The sequence below is a fragment of the Hippocampus bargibanti genome, linkage group LG13, assembly GCF_051943395.1.
Source record: "Hippocampus bargibanti isolate YZ-2025 linkage group LG13, ASM5194339v1, whole genome shotgun sequence".
NCBI lineage: Eukaryota > Metazoa > Chordata > Actinopteri > Syngnathiformes > Syngnathidae > Hippocampus > Hippocampus bargibanti.
The window spans coordinates 3,565,850-3,581,342 of record NC_142746.1 but is presented as its reverse complement, the minus strand read 5'-3'; the positions used below and the strand labels follow the sequence as shown (position 1 = coordinate 3,581,342).

General features: G+C 43.6%; 1 protein-coding gene across 1 annotated transcript in view; it reads right to left on the bottom strand.

The window, feature by feature from the left end:
* The window catches only part of vps8 (VPS8 subunit of CORVET complex), a 73,233-nt gene that overhangs the window by 48,545 nt on the left and 9,195 nt on the right, over positions 1-15,493 (bottom strand). The window contains exons 6-11 of the mRNA XM_089011752.1: positions 13,144-13,198; positions 12,916-13,040; positions 11,856-11,942; positions 2,777-2,844; positions 680-833; positions 540-599 (exon numbers count right to left, since the gene is read on the bottom strand). Of these exons, the coding sequence (XP_088867878.1) occupies positions 540-599; positions 680-833; positions 2,777-2,844; positions 11,856-11,942; positions 12,916-13,040; positions 13,144-13,198 (549 nt within the window). The remainder of the gene's footprint in view (positions 1-539; positions 600-679; positions 834-2,776; positions 2,845-11,855; positions 11,943-12,915; positions 13,041-13,143; positions 13,199-15,493) is intronic.

Sequence of the window (15,493 nt, the reverse complement as noted above, 5' to 3'; positions counted from 1 at the left end):
AAGCCAGATAGCTGGCTGGCTGGATAGCTATATAGCTAGCTTTTAAAAGTTATTTTAAGACTACATCAAAAATAAAAAGTAACAAATACATCTAGCTGGCTGATGTATCGTTGGCTAGCTATATAGCTAATTGGCCAATAGTTAGCTAGCCTGATAGCTAGCTAGATAGCTATATAGCTGGCTAGCGATAGATTAGCTAGCTAGCTAGCTTTTTATCTGAGTTACTTCCGGGTTGAGTGAACGCTGGCGCGAGTGGCTGCCGCTGCTCATCCACAGAAAGACCTTATCCTGCGACTGTAAAGTGACCTTGAGAGTTTTGAAAGGTGCTTATAAATGAAATGTATTATTACTACTATTATTATTATTACTATTATATATAACAGCAAATTTTAGTTCGCTGACAAAGCGAACTAACAAAATGTGCAAGAAAGGCGCTTAATACTTCCTCTAGATTTTGTAGTAATAAACTATTCTGTGAGTGTGCATACCCTCAGTGAAGAAAAAAACAAAAAAAAAAACAAAATCACACAAATGCAAACCTTGCTGAAGGGAAATGTCATCCAAACTTTTAGGGAGGGCTTCAGTCCAATAACAAGAATCTGGTGAGAGTATAAAAAAACAGAATTTACGATAAACTTATTTAGTGTTAAAGGTGAGTGGTGTAGGTGCACAAGTGTACCTTTGTGAGGGATGCGAAAGCCAACATAGAATAATGTGTTATTGGGTGGTCACTGAAGTCCGGGTATGCACGCAATGGTTCAATACAGCAGACTTCCCCTTTAGAACCACTGAATAGGCATCTTGAGTCACAGGAACGCACGCCCATAACCCTCCTGGAATAAATAAGGTGGGCCAGGCAAACAACAAAATAATATGATACGACCTGCATGACAACTGTACGACAACATAGTGTTCAAGGATCTGTACACAATTGGTGATAGCTGAAAATATCCCAGTTCTTTCCTGGCCGGCACATTCACTAAACATTGAGCATGTTTGAGATGTTCGGAATGTTCAGAATTGGCGCAGACAGTGTGTTCCAGTTCTTGCCAATAATCTGCAATTCCGCAGAGCCAATGAGTGACACCAAAATCGCACAGGACATAGTCAACCTGATCGACTCTATATTTGTATGTAGAAAAAGTTTTAGATCTTAAAGTCGAGCAAATAAAAAAATAGCTGGACACGCCGAAACATGTCAAGTACAGTGATACCTCGGTTTTCGAACCCCTTGGCTGACGAACCTTTCATTTATGAAAATTTTACCTTGGCATACGAACTCTTTTTCGGGACACACACGCAGCGCCATAATGAGTGATGTGTCGTTCACGAAAGAGCCCGTTCTCCGAACAAGAAAATGTGAACCGACTGTTTTTGTCTTCTATTCCCCCCACCCGGTCGGTCTTTGGTTAAAGCCACGTGATTAGTCAAGAACGCAGCAGCAAGGGGCGGGGGTTACAGACAGACAGAGAGAGAGTGAGGCCATTCTCCAAAAAAAAACTAAAATGGCAGCAGACTTTTTTTGTCCTATATTCCCCGCCCCCAGTCTTCGGTTAACGCCATGTGATTGGGCAAGAACGCAGCAGTAAGGGGGAAGGGCCTGAAACATTAAAGAGACATGGAGACGACAGAGAGAATGAGAAAATGGATAGAAAACTGTTAAATTTGCACTCTTAGAGTAGAGTGTAGACTGCAAGGTTAAATATCCCATCAACCAGGCTCCAGAAACAACCCGCACAAGCCATCTGTACACTAGATGAAAAAAGCTATCAACCCAGCTAAACAGAACACAAGTGATGAGGAACTAGATAAAATTATCACAGAGAAAGCACCTACAAGGGCTCATTCTTCAAGATGGTGAAAGAAGCCTATGTTCCTCATCAAGTGTTTAATGCTGAGGAAACCGGCCACTCCATTCCATTAAGCCGTCAATAAAACAATTTGATGATACAGTACAGTTTATTTCTTTAATTATAATACCATACCTTATTTATTCTCCATAAAATAAGGTATATTTTGTGTAGTTTTAAGGCTTAGAAAATTAGAAAGTATAAAATTATGTTTTATGGGGACTTGGGAACAGATTATTCTCATTTTAATGGTTTCTTATGGGAAATTAATTTTTGGGATACACATTTTCCGCCTTACACACTGTCTGGGAAACAATTAAGTTCGTAAGCCAAGGTATCACTGTAATTAAACAACCAATAACGCCACTGTCTGTAATAAAATAATCTGTTACAGATGTAATAAAAAAATGGTAACAAAGGTGTAGAATTTATATTTTTGTTTTGAGTTTTTGAAAATGGTCATATAGTCTTCTTCTTTTCCTTTCGGCTTTTCCCTTCAAGGGGTCGCCACAGCAAATCAGTGTCCTCCATCTTTAGAGGTTTGATCCGCATGTTTGTTTTGACCAAGCTTTTACGTCGGATGCCCTTCCTGACACAACCCTCTGTATTTATCCAGGCTTGGGACCAGCACAAGAAGATTTATGTTCCTTTGTGGCTACAGAACAAGCAACTCGCTCAGTAAAAGGCTCCCAAACAAAAAATGGTCATCAGCACAGCAACATTCAAAAAAGTAAAAACTATACTCACCATTTGATGAAAATGCCCTGATCTTACCGTGAAATGGGCATTTCTTTCAATATGTAAACAAAAAGCTATCAAAATATTTTTTCACATTTTACGTTGAAAATGGTCATATAGTACAGCTATAAAATGAGCCATAAAATCCTCAATCATGTCCAATAAATTGGTCAAGATGAATCATTTACCTGAAAGCCAGCTCAAAAACTGATCCGCCACTATCGCTGCAAACTGCAAGTGTTGGGTCATCTGTGAACTTGGAACATAAAAATAGAAAACAAAATGAAGGGGATAAGGAACAAGCAGTTGGTTTTCAAACACATAATGATGGCAGTCAATGACAATTCAGAGTTAAAAAATGTACATTCATTCTTAAACTCCAGTGATACCTCGGCTTACGAACGCTATAGCTAACGAACTCTTCGCCCTACGAACGTTAAATTCTCGAGAATATAATCTTGGCATATAAAATATTTTTCAGGAAACACACGGAGCGCCACAATGAGTGACGTGTCGTTCGCGAACGAGCCGGTTCTTGGAGCTGGATCTCTGAAGTGAACGAAGAGCTAACAAGGAGGTGGAAATGGCAGCCGACTTTTTATTTTGTCCTCTATTCCCCGCTCCCAGTCTTGGGTTAAAGCCGCACGTGATTGGTCAAAATCCGTGGTAGAGGAGGGAGGGGACACATGCAGCAAGACACACGCAGCAGTGAGGGAAGGGGTTAGCGAAACAAGCACGCTGTGAGCACATGAAAAAAAGAAAAAACAAAAGTGAGAAAATGGATAAAAAACCCAGTGAAATTTGGACATGTTTCAACTTTATTGATAGTTCAAAGGCAGAGTATAAAGCGCAAGGTGAAAATATCCCATCAATCAAAAAATAACCCGCACAAGACATCTGTATAATTTGAAGAGAAAAGACAAGCAAGGGAACCAGCTATTAACTCATTCCTCCCAGCAAACGACTACAGTCGTGTTTTTACTTCCGTGTATCCCGAGTCACGCCTCCCGTCAGTGTGAAGCGATAACAAATAATGCCGGATGCCGACTACAGGCAGGCCGTGAATGGATGTTAACCCTTTACGGACGATTGTGCTTATAGATCGAGAAAATGAAAGGTAGCAGTTCAAGTGCCGATTGAAACTGATGCGGCACAAGTTACATGTCCCTTTAAAACAGGTTATATGCAGCTTTGCCATTAAGAGCGTCAGTGACATCATCTCCTTCATGCGCAACACAACTTGCTCTCCTCCATCTTCAAAGCGCCTTCTATTTTTCTTCATGGATGAGTTTATTAAGAAATGCCTCAGTGACGCTGTTGAAATCTTGTCTCCTGAAAACGACAAACTAAAACAAATGGTAGCAGATGTCCAACTGTCCCGCCACACTGTTGAACGCAGAATTTCAGACATTAGCACCGCTATTGAATCACAGCTGCACTCTGACCTTCAAGCATGTGAGTATTTTAGTGTCGCATTGGATGAAAGTTGTGACATGCAAGACAAGCCTCAGTTGGCAATATTTGCATGGTCTGTGACAAAGGATTGTGTGCTCAAAGAAGAACTCCTTGATATTGTGCCATTAAAAGACAGAACCCGTGGCATAGATGTGAAGGAAACAATGATGGCTGCATTTGCAAAAGCAAATCTGCCCATACCAAAACTGACTGCAATAGCCACGGATGGAGCACCTGCCATGATCGGATCTGTGAACGGGCTTGTGGGGCTGTGCAAAGCTGACTAAACATTTCCTGAGTTTTGGAATTTCCACTGCATCATCCACAGGGAGCAACTCGTGTCTAAATCATTGAATTTAGAGAATGTCATGAAGCCTGTGATGCAAATTGTCAACTACATCCGCACTCATGCGCTTCACCACAGACAATTCAAGAATCTCATCGCTGAGCTGGACCAAGGGCTTCCAGGTGACCTGCCGCGGCATTGCACTGTGAGGTGGCTGTCAAAAGGCAAAGTACTTTCTTGCTTTTTTGAGCTGTTGGATGCCGTAAAACTGTTCATGGAAGAGAAAGACAAGGACTATCCCGTGCTCTCGGACCACGAGTGGATTATGGATCTGGCTTTTTTGGTCGATATGCTGTGTCACTTGGACAAACTGAACCTTACCCTGCAGGGTAAGTCAAAAATTCTGCCTGACTTGGTGCAAAGTGTGTTTGCGTTTGTCAACAAACTGAAGCTGTTCAGGGCGCATATTCAAAAGGGAGATTTAACACATTTTTCCACTCTGCTAAAAGCCAGCGGGCAAGTCACCACCGATACCCTGGATAAGAAAAGGAGCCAGTTATGCAACACTGGTTGAAAACTTGCACGAAAACTTTGTGACCCGATTCCGTGACCTACAAATGAAAAGGCCGCAGATTACGTTCCTTGTCGACCCGTTTAATGCAGAGACGGACTGTTTGAAAGCCCTGCTAGTCACAGATGGAGCTGCGGCTGAGTTAGAGATGATCGATCTTTGTGAGGAAGATCAATTGAAACCTGCTTTAAGGGAAGGGACCATTGAGTTCTGGAAACGCGTGCCAATGGAAAAATACCCCAATGTCAAACCGGCTGCGCTGAAGATACTGTCAATGTTTGGGTCAACATACGTCTGCGAGTCTGTGTTTTCTACCCTGAAACATGTGAAATCAAAGCATCGATCGGTTCTGATTGACACTCATGTAAAAGAATTGCATCGAGTGGCAACAACAGAATGCAAGCTAGATTTAATGAGGATTGTTCAAGACAAAGAATGCCAGAAGTCCCAATAAGCAACATGCAAACTATTGTCAATTATTACATTTTTGTTTGTGGATTTGGTTTTACTGAGTTTGTGTGTGGAAAGACAGTGTTCTTTGTTGCCTGTGGTTTTAGTACTCTCTGAGTCAATTTCCAATATATTTGCTGACTTTGTATTTAAAAGGTGATACTTATAATAAATCTGTCTGAGCAGAGGTCTGTGTGTGTGAGGGATGGGGCGATGGAGTGTTCATGTATGCCCATGTTTATCAAAGTCAGCATTATTGTCGAATATGCTCATATGCATGGCATACAGCACAGATGAAATTACTGTGCAATCGGACCCAGCGTGCAAGGCACTTATAATGACTTTAACAAACATAATAAACACAAAAACACCAATTTGACGGGAGAGAGAGGGGAGCCGCTGCGTGTTCACGCATCGCCATCTTGATGTGGCTCTTTGCAGTAACATAGTAAAAAATGTGGCTCTTAGTCTCTGACTGGTTGGCCACCCCTGTTCTAGTGTGTCTGCCTGCATCTGTTGCAATATCACAACTTCCAAGATGTACAACCCAGAGCTCCTTGAGACACTTTATTATGATCATTACAAAAATCTATCAACCGGAGTTGCCTCCTTGCTAGTGAGGCCTCGATACTGAAGGAGTCAATCCGTTGAAGGATGTCAGTGTGTGGGACACGATCCTGTCAACTGATGCCAAGGATGTCTTGGAGGCACCGATTGATTTGGATTGGATTGGATTGGATATGCCTTTATTAGTCTCACAGTGGAGAAATTTACATTTCACAGCAGCAAGTGATGAAAGGAATGAAAGTAGAAAAACAAAATACATGAGCTGCTGGAAAGGCAGCCACTCTGGCGGCGCCGTCTTGAGGTCAAAATAACAAAAAAAAAAACTAAATAAATAATATGACAGCATAGCGACACTATGACAAAACAAAGACACAGAGAGACATTCATTCTTCAGGACTTGCTGTACCCTCTTTGTGATGACATGAAGCAGTTCTAGATGAAAGAGGAGGGATCAAAGCGTCTTTCCACCAGTGGATCAGGGACATCATGGTGGAATGTGCACGTCAACTACAAGCTAAATGTTGAAAGCAAACACGCAGCTGTAGCATCCATTGATGAAAAGAGATTGTCTCACATCTCCTGTTCCACATAAATCTGCTTCAATTCCAAGCCGCAACAGCTCCACATACGGTATATGGTAAAGGCTTCTGAGCCATATAACAGCGTGGACACATTCTGCCTGGTAGGCTGCGACTCTTGTTCTTAATTGGTTGTTTTCGAACACAAGTACGCAATCTGCCAAAAGCTTTGGAGGCCTGATTGATGCGTGCCTGGATTTCATCATCAATTTGACAGGAGGATGTTAGAATGCTGCCGAGGTAGCTGGATTGCTGGACAACCTTGAGGGGTGTGCCACTGAGGGTGAAAACGGGGGGTGTGGAGAACTGCCTTTTGCCATAACCTCCATTTTGATGACACTGATCACGAGACAGAGTGATCGGTAGACGGAGGACATGGTATCCAGGACATGTTGCATGGAAACTGGGCTGTGGTCACAATCATCTGCATATTGTAGCATCCTGATGTTGCTGATCACGGTCGTGGTCTTGGCCTGTAGGTGTCTGATGTTAAACAAACAACCATCCAGGCGGAATTGGATTTGGACGCTGCCACCTTCCTGGAAAGACTTATGGAAGATGAGTGCAGCTGCCATCAAGTAGAGATTGAAAATAGCAGGGGCCAGTACACAACCCTGCTTCATCCCGACCTCCACAGGGCACGGGCATGATTGTTGGCCGACAACAAGTACAGTTGTCTGCATACCGCTGTGGAACTGCTTAAGGATGCCGAGAAATTTGGCGTCCCCTCCAAATTTCTGCAGTATGGTCCAAAGAATATCACGCTTAACTGTGTTAAAGGCCTTGTTAAGGTCGATGAAGGTGAAGGCGAAGAGCATGTCGAGAGTGCTTCGGTCCTTTCAGAAACCGCATTGTGTCTCTGGGAGGATGTCTTAGGTAATGTGCGATGTAAGACGGAACAGCATTATTTTCGCAAGAATCTTGCCAGCAACAGGGAGCAGGGAGATTCCACGGCTGTTGCCACAGACTGACTTGTCCCCCTTTTTTATAAATGGTGACGATGTTGCTGTCTTTCCATTCTTGACGAAGTGTCCCGTTTTGCCAGATGTTGCAAATGAGTCAGTATAGCTGCCATATTAGGAAGTCCATCAAGGCAAGGGCTTTTGTTGTTTTTTAAGGCTCCGGATTGCAGAGAGGACCTCTGAGAACAAGGATAAAACAAAGTATTCTATGCACAAAATGAAATTTCAGGAGACTGGAATCTACAATTGCAAAAAAGTATCATAAAAAGAACTGTACATAATGCAAAGTATAAATATATAGAAAAAGTATGAAAAGCATATTTGATGCATCTAACAGTATTGACTCGACATAAGGTGGCTGAGCTATTTACAATTCATGAGACCATTTTTTCACGTATTGAGAAGCCTGACAGCAGTCGTAGGGTGGGTCTTTTAGTTTAGTTAGCGTCCGTCTGCTGCCCACCTGTAGCCCAGGACAGAACTAACTCTCCAATGTTTTCTGTCCCAGTTGGTGATGCTGCCTGACCAGCAGACAATTCCATACTGGATGGCCCAAGCGACCACAGAGTCCAAGGATGTCTTCAGGGGTGGCCCCTGTACCCCAAAAGACCTCAGTTTCCTGAGTAGGAAAAGGTGACTCTGTCCCTTCTTGATCAGGGCCGGTACTTGTAGGAGGTTACCCTCTCTCTGTCCATACCCTGGATGTTCAACGGTGCAGGCGAGGACTGTGGCACAACTAACTGCTTGGTTTTGCCAGGGTTGATCTGGAGGTGATTCTGGTGGCACGAGTCCACAAAGGCCTTGGTCAGTCCCCTGTACTCCCGGTCATCTCCCTTTGTAATGAGGCCGACAATCACAGAGTCATCTGAGAAGTTCTGAAGGTGGCAGATTGGGGTGTTGTAGCTCAAGTCCGAAGTGATTAGGGTGAACAGGAATGGAGCCAAGACTGTCCCCTGCGGCGCCCCAGAGCCTGTCTGACTCACAGTTCTTTGCACACACATAGTGTGGTCACTTTTTTGAGGTAATCTGTAATCCATGATGTGAGGTGGCATGCCACAGTTTGTCCCCCAGTAGGTTGGGCTGGATGGTGTTGAAGGCACTGGAGAAATCGAATAACGTGATCCTCACAGTGCTCCCCAGCATTCTCCAGGTGCAACAGCGCAGAATGGAGGTAGATGATAGTGTCCATCACACCGATGCTGGGCTGGTAGGCAAACTTGATGGTAAAGGCTTCTGAGCCATATAGCAGCGTGGACACACACTGCCTGGTAGGCTGCGACTCTTGTTGGTGTTCTTAATTGGTTGTTTTCGAACACACAAGTACGCAATCTGCCAAAAGCTTCGGAGGCTTGATTGAAGCGCGCCTGGATTTCATCATCAATTTGACAGGAGGATGTTAGAATGCTGCCGAGGTAGCTGGATTGCTGGACAACCTTGAGGGGTGTGCCACTGAGGGTGAAAACGGGAGGTGTGGAGAACTGTCTTTTGCCATAACGTCCATTTTGATGACACTCATCACGAGACAGAGTGATCGGTAGACGGAGGACATGGGCTGGATGGTGTTGAAGGCACTGGAGAAATCGAATAAAGTAATCCTCACAGTGCTCCCAGCATTCTCCAGATGCAACAGCGCAGAATGGAGGTCGATGATAGTGTCCATCACACCGATGCTGGCCTGGTAGGCAAACTGTAGCGGGTCCAGTGATGAGATCGCCAGCAGTCACAGGAGGGCGAAGACAAGTCTCTGCAGCGTCTCCATCAGGTGAGACGTCAGCGCCACCGGTCTGAAGTGGTTGAGCTCCTGTTGAGTGTGGGCGATCTTGGGCACAGGGACCAGGCATGATGTTTTCCACAGCTGTGGAACTCTGCCCATCTTCAGGCTCAGGTTGAACATATGCCGGAGAATGACACACAGCTGTTCGGAGCAGGTCTTGAGGAGTTGGGAGCTGATGTTGTCCGGACCTGCTGCCTTCCTCACTTTCATCCTTCTCAGTTGGGTCTTCACCTGTGTGATTGTGACAGATAGGCAGGAATCAGGAGGCAGGGTGGTGGTTGGGTGTGGCGTCGGTTGAGAGGGCAGTTTTTTGTTGCTGGAAGCTGGTCATGAGAGGGGGCAGGGAGGAGAAGTCCATAGTGAGAGTGGGTGCAGGTCCAGCTACAGGTGATGTTGAGGTGGGGCGGTGAGGCGATGTTGATGTTGGGGTGGGGGCGACAGACGTCTGGTCAATCAGGTTGAAAAAGTGGTTTAATTCATCTGCCCAGTCCTTGTCTTTCTCATTTAATGTCAATGGGCTTTTGTAACCTGATATGTTCTTCAGGCCCCTCCAGACACCTGTGACATTGCTGGCTTGCAGTTGCTCCTCCAATTTTGTTCAGTAGGCCTTTTTCCCCTCTCTGACCTTTCCCCTCAGTTGGATCTGCACGGCCTTCACCTCCTCCCTGTTCCCTGACACAAAAGCCCCTTTCTTCTCCTTCAGTAGGGCGTTTTTGTCGGGAGTACTCCACGGTTTGTTGTTGGAGAAACACGCCACAGTTCCGGTGCGTTTGATGTTTCTTTCATAAAAGTTTATGCAAACCGTGATGGTATCGGTGAGTGAATCAGTGTCCTCCCCAAAAACCTCAGTGAAGAGCACCCACCCGGTTCAGTCAAAGCAGTCCCACAGAGCCTCTTCAGCCTCTGTGGACCATCTTCTGGCCGTGCGGGTCACAGCTGGTTGCCTGTGCACCAAGGATTTGTACACATCAAAGGCTAAACAGCCTTGGATTGGATTGGATTGGATTTGCCTTTATTAGTCTCGCAGTGGAGAAATTTACATTTCATAGCCTTTTGCTGTTGGGGGAATTTTCGCCACCACAGCTATGACGTGTGAGAATTCCCATGGCAGATATTGTAGCCGGAGGCTAATGGCTAGCAGCACAATGTCCAGAGTGCAGAGTTTCTCTTTGATCGTGATGTTCCCAGGATTACACCATTTGTCGTTCACAAACATAGCGATTTCTTCTTACCCCTCCCTGCATTCCTGTCGGCATGTACGAGTTTAAAGACCAAAGTAATAATTATTTCAGCAGGTAAAATAGACGCAGCAAAATGATTACTGCAGTGGTTCTAAGCCTGGGTTCGATCAAACTTTAGGAATTCGGTGAGTCAGTCTCAGGGGTTCGGTGGATCCCGCGCCACAGAGGTCCATCCCTCAGTCTAGACTGCAGTTAGTAGGCATAGTCATTGGAAAAAGGGTTCGGTGAATGAGCATATGAAACTGGTGGGGTTCGGTGCATCCAGCAAGATTAAGAACCACTGGATTAGTGTGTGACGTGGGTTCAGCAACTCCCGCTAAGAGCAGAGTTAATTCCCACATCTACTCATGACAAGGAGTGGATTGCAACCCCGCGAACACTCATTAACGTTTATCCGGCTGGAAAAAGTCTAACCCATTTAAGTAAATAATGGTTTCTTTCCAAAGTGAAAACTTTATGAGGCTAAAGTGAGCAAGTAAATAGCTCCTTTGTAGCAGGATGCTGCATGTTTCTCGTAGCTCAAACTTTTCTTTGTAAACATTATTCTTTGTAAACATTTCTTGAACATAAGAGTTTTATAATAATAATAATAATAATAATAATAATAATAATAATAATAATAATACAGTACATTTCTAAGCGCATTTCAAACCTCAAGTTCACTTTACAGTCACAGGATAAGTTTTTCTGTGGGTGAGCAGCGGAAGCCACACGCGCCAGCCTTTACTCAACCCAGGAGTAACTCAAATACATGTAAAGCTAGCTAGTTAGCTAATAGATAAGTAATAGATAGCTATTAGATAGCTACCTAGATAGCTAGATAGCCAGTAGCCAGTCAGACAGCTAGTAGATAGCTATTAGATAGCCATTAGATAGCGATGAGATAGCTATTAGATAGCTAGCCAAACAGGTAGCTAGATAGCTAAAAGATAGCTTGCTAGATAGCCAGCCAGCCAGCTAGACAGGTAATAGATAGCTTAAAAATAGCAAAGAGATAGCTCGGTAGCTAGCTAGATAACTGAGATTGAATGGAATTTACAAGCAAAAATATATATTTTAGATTTCATCATTCCTTTCAGTATCTGTCTCACATACTTTCATCAAAATGGGAATAGATCCAAATGCGGCAAATGTTTGCAGACGATTGTAAACAAAATAAACTTTGGGTTGGGGTTCAAGTTTCAATATTTTCAAAGAAAAGTTGAACATGTTCGAATTTATTGATAAGACAAATCACAGGTAACATCCGACTTACGACCGAGTTCTGTTCCGACCAAGTGGTCGTAAACTGAAATGGTCGTAAATCGAACTCCATTCAAAATGTTGAATAGAGATTATAAGCCTTTGAGAAACTGGTTGCACAGCATGCATGGTGTGGCTTACCTTTACGTGTAGAATTGCTGTACCCGGAGGGTGTGCATCAGTGATAGTTCTAAGGATTTTCCCATTGGCAAGATCCCACATGGTAATCTCATCAAAGAACAAAAGAAGCAATTATCAAGGTGGAGTTGGGAATTACAAAATACACGGTGCATTGTGTGCTTTCTCAAGAAAATATCTGTAAGGTAAGTGAAATCATGCTACGAGTCTAGTCTTTAAAAAAAGAGGGGGGGGGGGGGGGGAAGTACCAACATGATGTTTGACCACAGCTATGTCAAGCATCTCATGTCGGAAATTAATTTGTCTCGTCACTTGAGTTGCAATGTTTAGTGTTCACCTCCTGTCCGATTGGATTATACAGACATTACATTATATATTTCCTTGAGTAGTCTTCATGAAAAAATGGACACTCTTGGTCAGACACCATTAAGAAAGGTCGGTCAGTTATTTCCTGGCTAATGGTACCCACTAGTTGACTTGTAGTAAATCATACCAAACTTTTTTAGTGTAGATTGATTCAGATGTAGCACTGCTGAAAGCCTAGCGATGAAATACACGGCCCGCCACTGGTTTTTGCTGATACCAAGATCAGTTGTCTTGGAGACTTTACAGTGCGAGATCTGTGCGGACCGCGACCCTAATGAGGAATAAGCGGTACGGAAAATGAGATAAGATCTGTGCGGAAAGGATGGCCTCTTGTCCCACAGTGATCATTTGAGTTCAAACCTAATGATTTATTTGAATGAACATTGGAGGACACTGATTCGCTGTGGCGACCCCTTGAAGGAAAAAGCCGAAAGGAAAAGAAGAAGATTGAAATAATTTTCCTTAATGGTATTTTAATCAGGCCTTCAAAATATTACAATTTTACATGTAGTTAGTTTCAGGGTGGTGCATTTATGTTGCTTGGTGTTTCATATGTTTTTAGATGTAGTCGTGTAACATGCATTATGAAGATGTCAGAAAAATAAAAAGCACCAATAAAGATATGCATGCTTTCTTATGACAATGAAATAGAGCAGATTTGAGAACCCACACAAACTCTTTCTAATTAGGATTGTACCTGTCCTTTTGCAAACCCACAGAGAAGTCTTGAGCAATCATTGTTGATGCTGAGGGCAGATATGGCGCCAAACTCCGCACCAGTTGTTTTTGTTCCAAGACAGAGCCTTAATGCTTGGTTGTTATCTGGAGAGAACAGTTACAGGTTAAAATCAAAGTCAGGCTCATACATATTTTCACAGTATTTTCATAAAATTTTGGAACAGTTACAAATCTCGATTTGGCTTACCAAAGACCAAAGCCAGACCATGAGATGTTCCCACAACAATTACCCCTCCAACAGTCTGAAGAAATGAAGCAATATGAGAAATATCACGAGTAAATCCAACAAACAAGCAACATAGATCATTCGCAAGGATTATATTTGTCAGATGGCGCCCCCCTGTGTAGTTGCCTCTACAGCAACTCCTTCCCCTTTTCAGTCCTTTCCATTCTACTTTTTCATTTGTTTACTTTTCCGTTTGTGTTTTGTTTATTTACGTTCCCGAAACCTGCGGGAAGGAGATTGGCATCTTTGCTTTTGCACCCTCTACACCTCGGACTTCAATTACAACACCCCAACCTGCCACCTTCAGAAGTTCTCCGACGACTCAGCTATTGTCGGCCTCATTACAGAGGAAGATGAACGGGAGTACAGGGGACTGACAAGGGACTTTGTGGACTGGTGCTAACAGAATCACTCCCAGATCAACACCGGGAAAACCAAGGGGCTGGATGTGGATTTCTGCAGGAAACAATCCTCACCTGCACCGTTGAACATCCAGGGTACAGACATAGAGAGGGTGACCTCCTACAAGTTGGGTGTTACCCTCAACAATAAACTGGACTGGACTGCAAACACGGATGCCCTAATCAAAAAGGGACAGAGTCGCCTCTTCCTACTCAGGAAACTGAGGTCTTTTGGGGTTCAGGGGTTACTCCTAAAGACTTTCTATGATTCTGTGGTCGCTTCAGCCATCCACTATATCTGCTGGTCAGGCAGCATCACCACCCGGGACAGGAAAACACTGGAGCGCCTGGTCAAGTGGGCCAGTTCTGTCCTGGGCTGCTCGCTGGACCCCCTCAGGAGGTGGGCAACAGACGGACGCTAGCTAAACTAAAAGCTATGATGGACAGCCCCACCCACCCCCTCCTACCCACCCTGACAGCACTGGGTAGCTCCTTCAGCCAGAGACTGTTACACCCGCGCTGCAAGAAGGAGAGGTTCCGCCGCTCGTTCCTACCAGCTGCTGAATGTTAAAGCAACGCTGAATGTTAAAAAACTGACTCTTGTACTGTAAATATGTGTTGATGCAATACAGGTATATAAGTATCATACTTGTACATTTTTTTAATGAAATGGTTTTGCACATTTACAGTATACATCTCAATCTGCTGACATTTTTACTATGCTTACAATATCTTGTTTTTTTTTATCTTTTCAACCCCCCCCCCCCCTGACCCCCTTTCAAATTGCTGGTGTGGATTGCAAATTTCCCCATTGTGGGACGATTAAAGGTTTTCTGATTCTGATATTTCTGGTCTAATTCAAAACTGTGGGAGAGTCAATTCCTCAAAAGATATCAACTCGTTGAAATGTGATACGATCTTATTGGGAAAGGTTTTTGGACTATTTATTTTCCAAATACACTCATGACCATGGATGAAAATGTTTCTTCAGCCGCCATCTGTATCATCGTTTCGCTTCTTATCCAAGAGGCTTCGTCAGCGAACTAAAATCTTTTGCTGGTAGTTTCGGCCCTGTATATATATATATCCTGACTGTCCAGACGTGGTGGTGCAAGACTCTGCTATAATTGGTCCCTGCTCGCAGGTTGGGGGTAGCAGAGAACTTCTCCCTGCGGCTACACTGATTACTTCTATTGTCCTGACTGATTACTTCTATTGTCATGCCTGATTATGAGGTCTACGACTGGCCTGATTGCCCCATTTGCTCTGGTATCACCTCATCAGCATAACTAAGCCTATGTTGCTTAAGAAGTCTGTTGTATGAACGATCCAAATTGAACCTCTCCCCACCATGGTGATTTAGTGAAGGATTTTGCTGTTTTATGAAAATACAGTAAAGTCTCGTTATATCGATATTCAAGGGAGTCCGAAAAAATATCGATATAACCGGGACTATCGATATATCCGACCCTGTTTGCATGTAATTTTCTCCGTGCGTCCATAGAAATACAGTAAAGTCTCGTTATATCGATATCGGATATATCGATAGTCCCGGTTATATCGATACTATTTCTATGCACACACGGGGAAAATTACATGCAAACAGGGTCGGATATATCGATAGTCCCGGTTATATCGATATTTTTTCGGACTCCCTTGAATATCGATATAACGAGACTTTACTGTAGTATCGATATAACCGGGACTATCGATATATCCGATATCGATATAACGAGACTTTACTGTAGCTTCTTTTACTCCCCTTTCAACCCATCTATTTTCTATTTCTTCCATGGCATGATGATCAAGGAAGGGGCTGTTGTCCTGGCCTATTTTATCAGAATGCAGTTTGCGGATATTGCATTCATTCATTCATTCATTATCCGCTTTTCCCTCACAAGGGTTGCGGA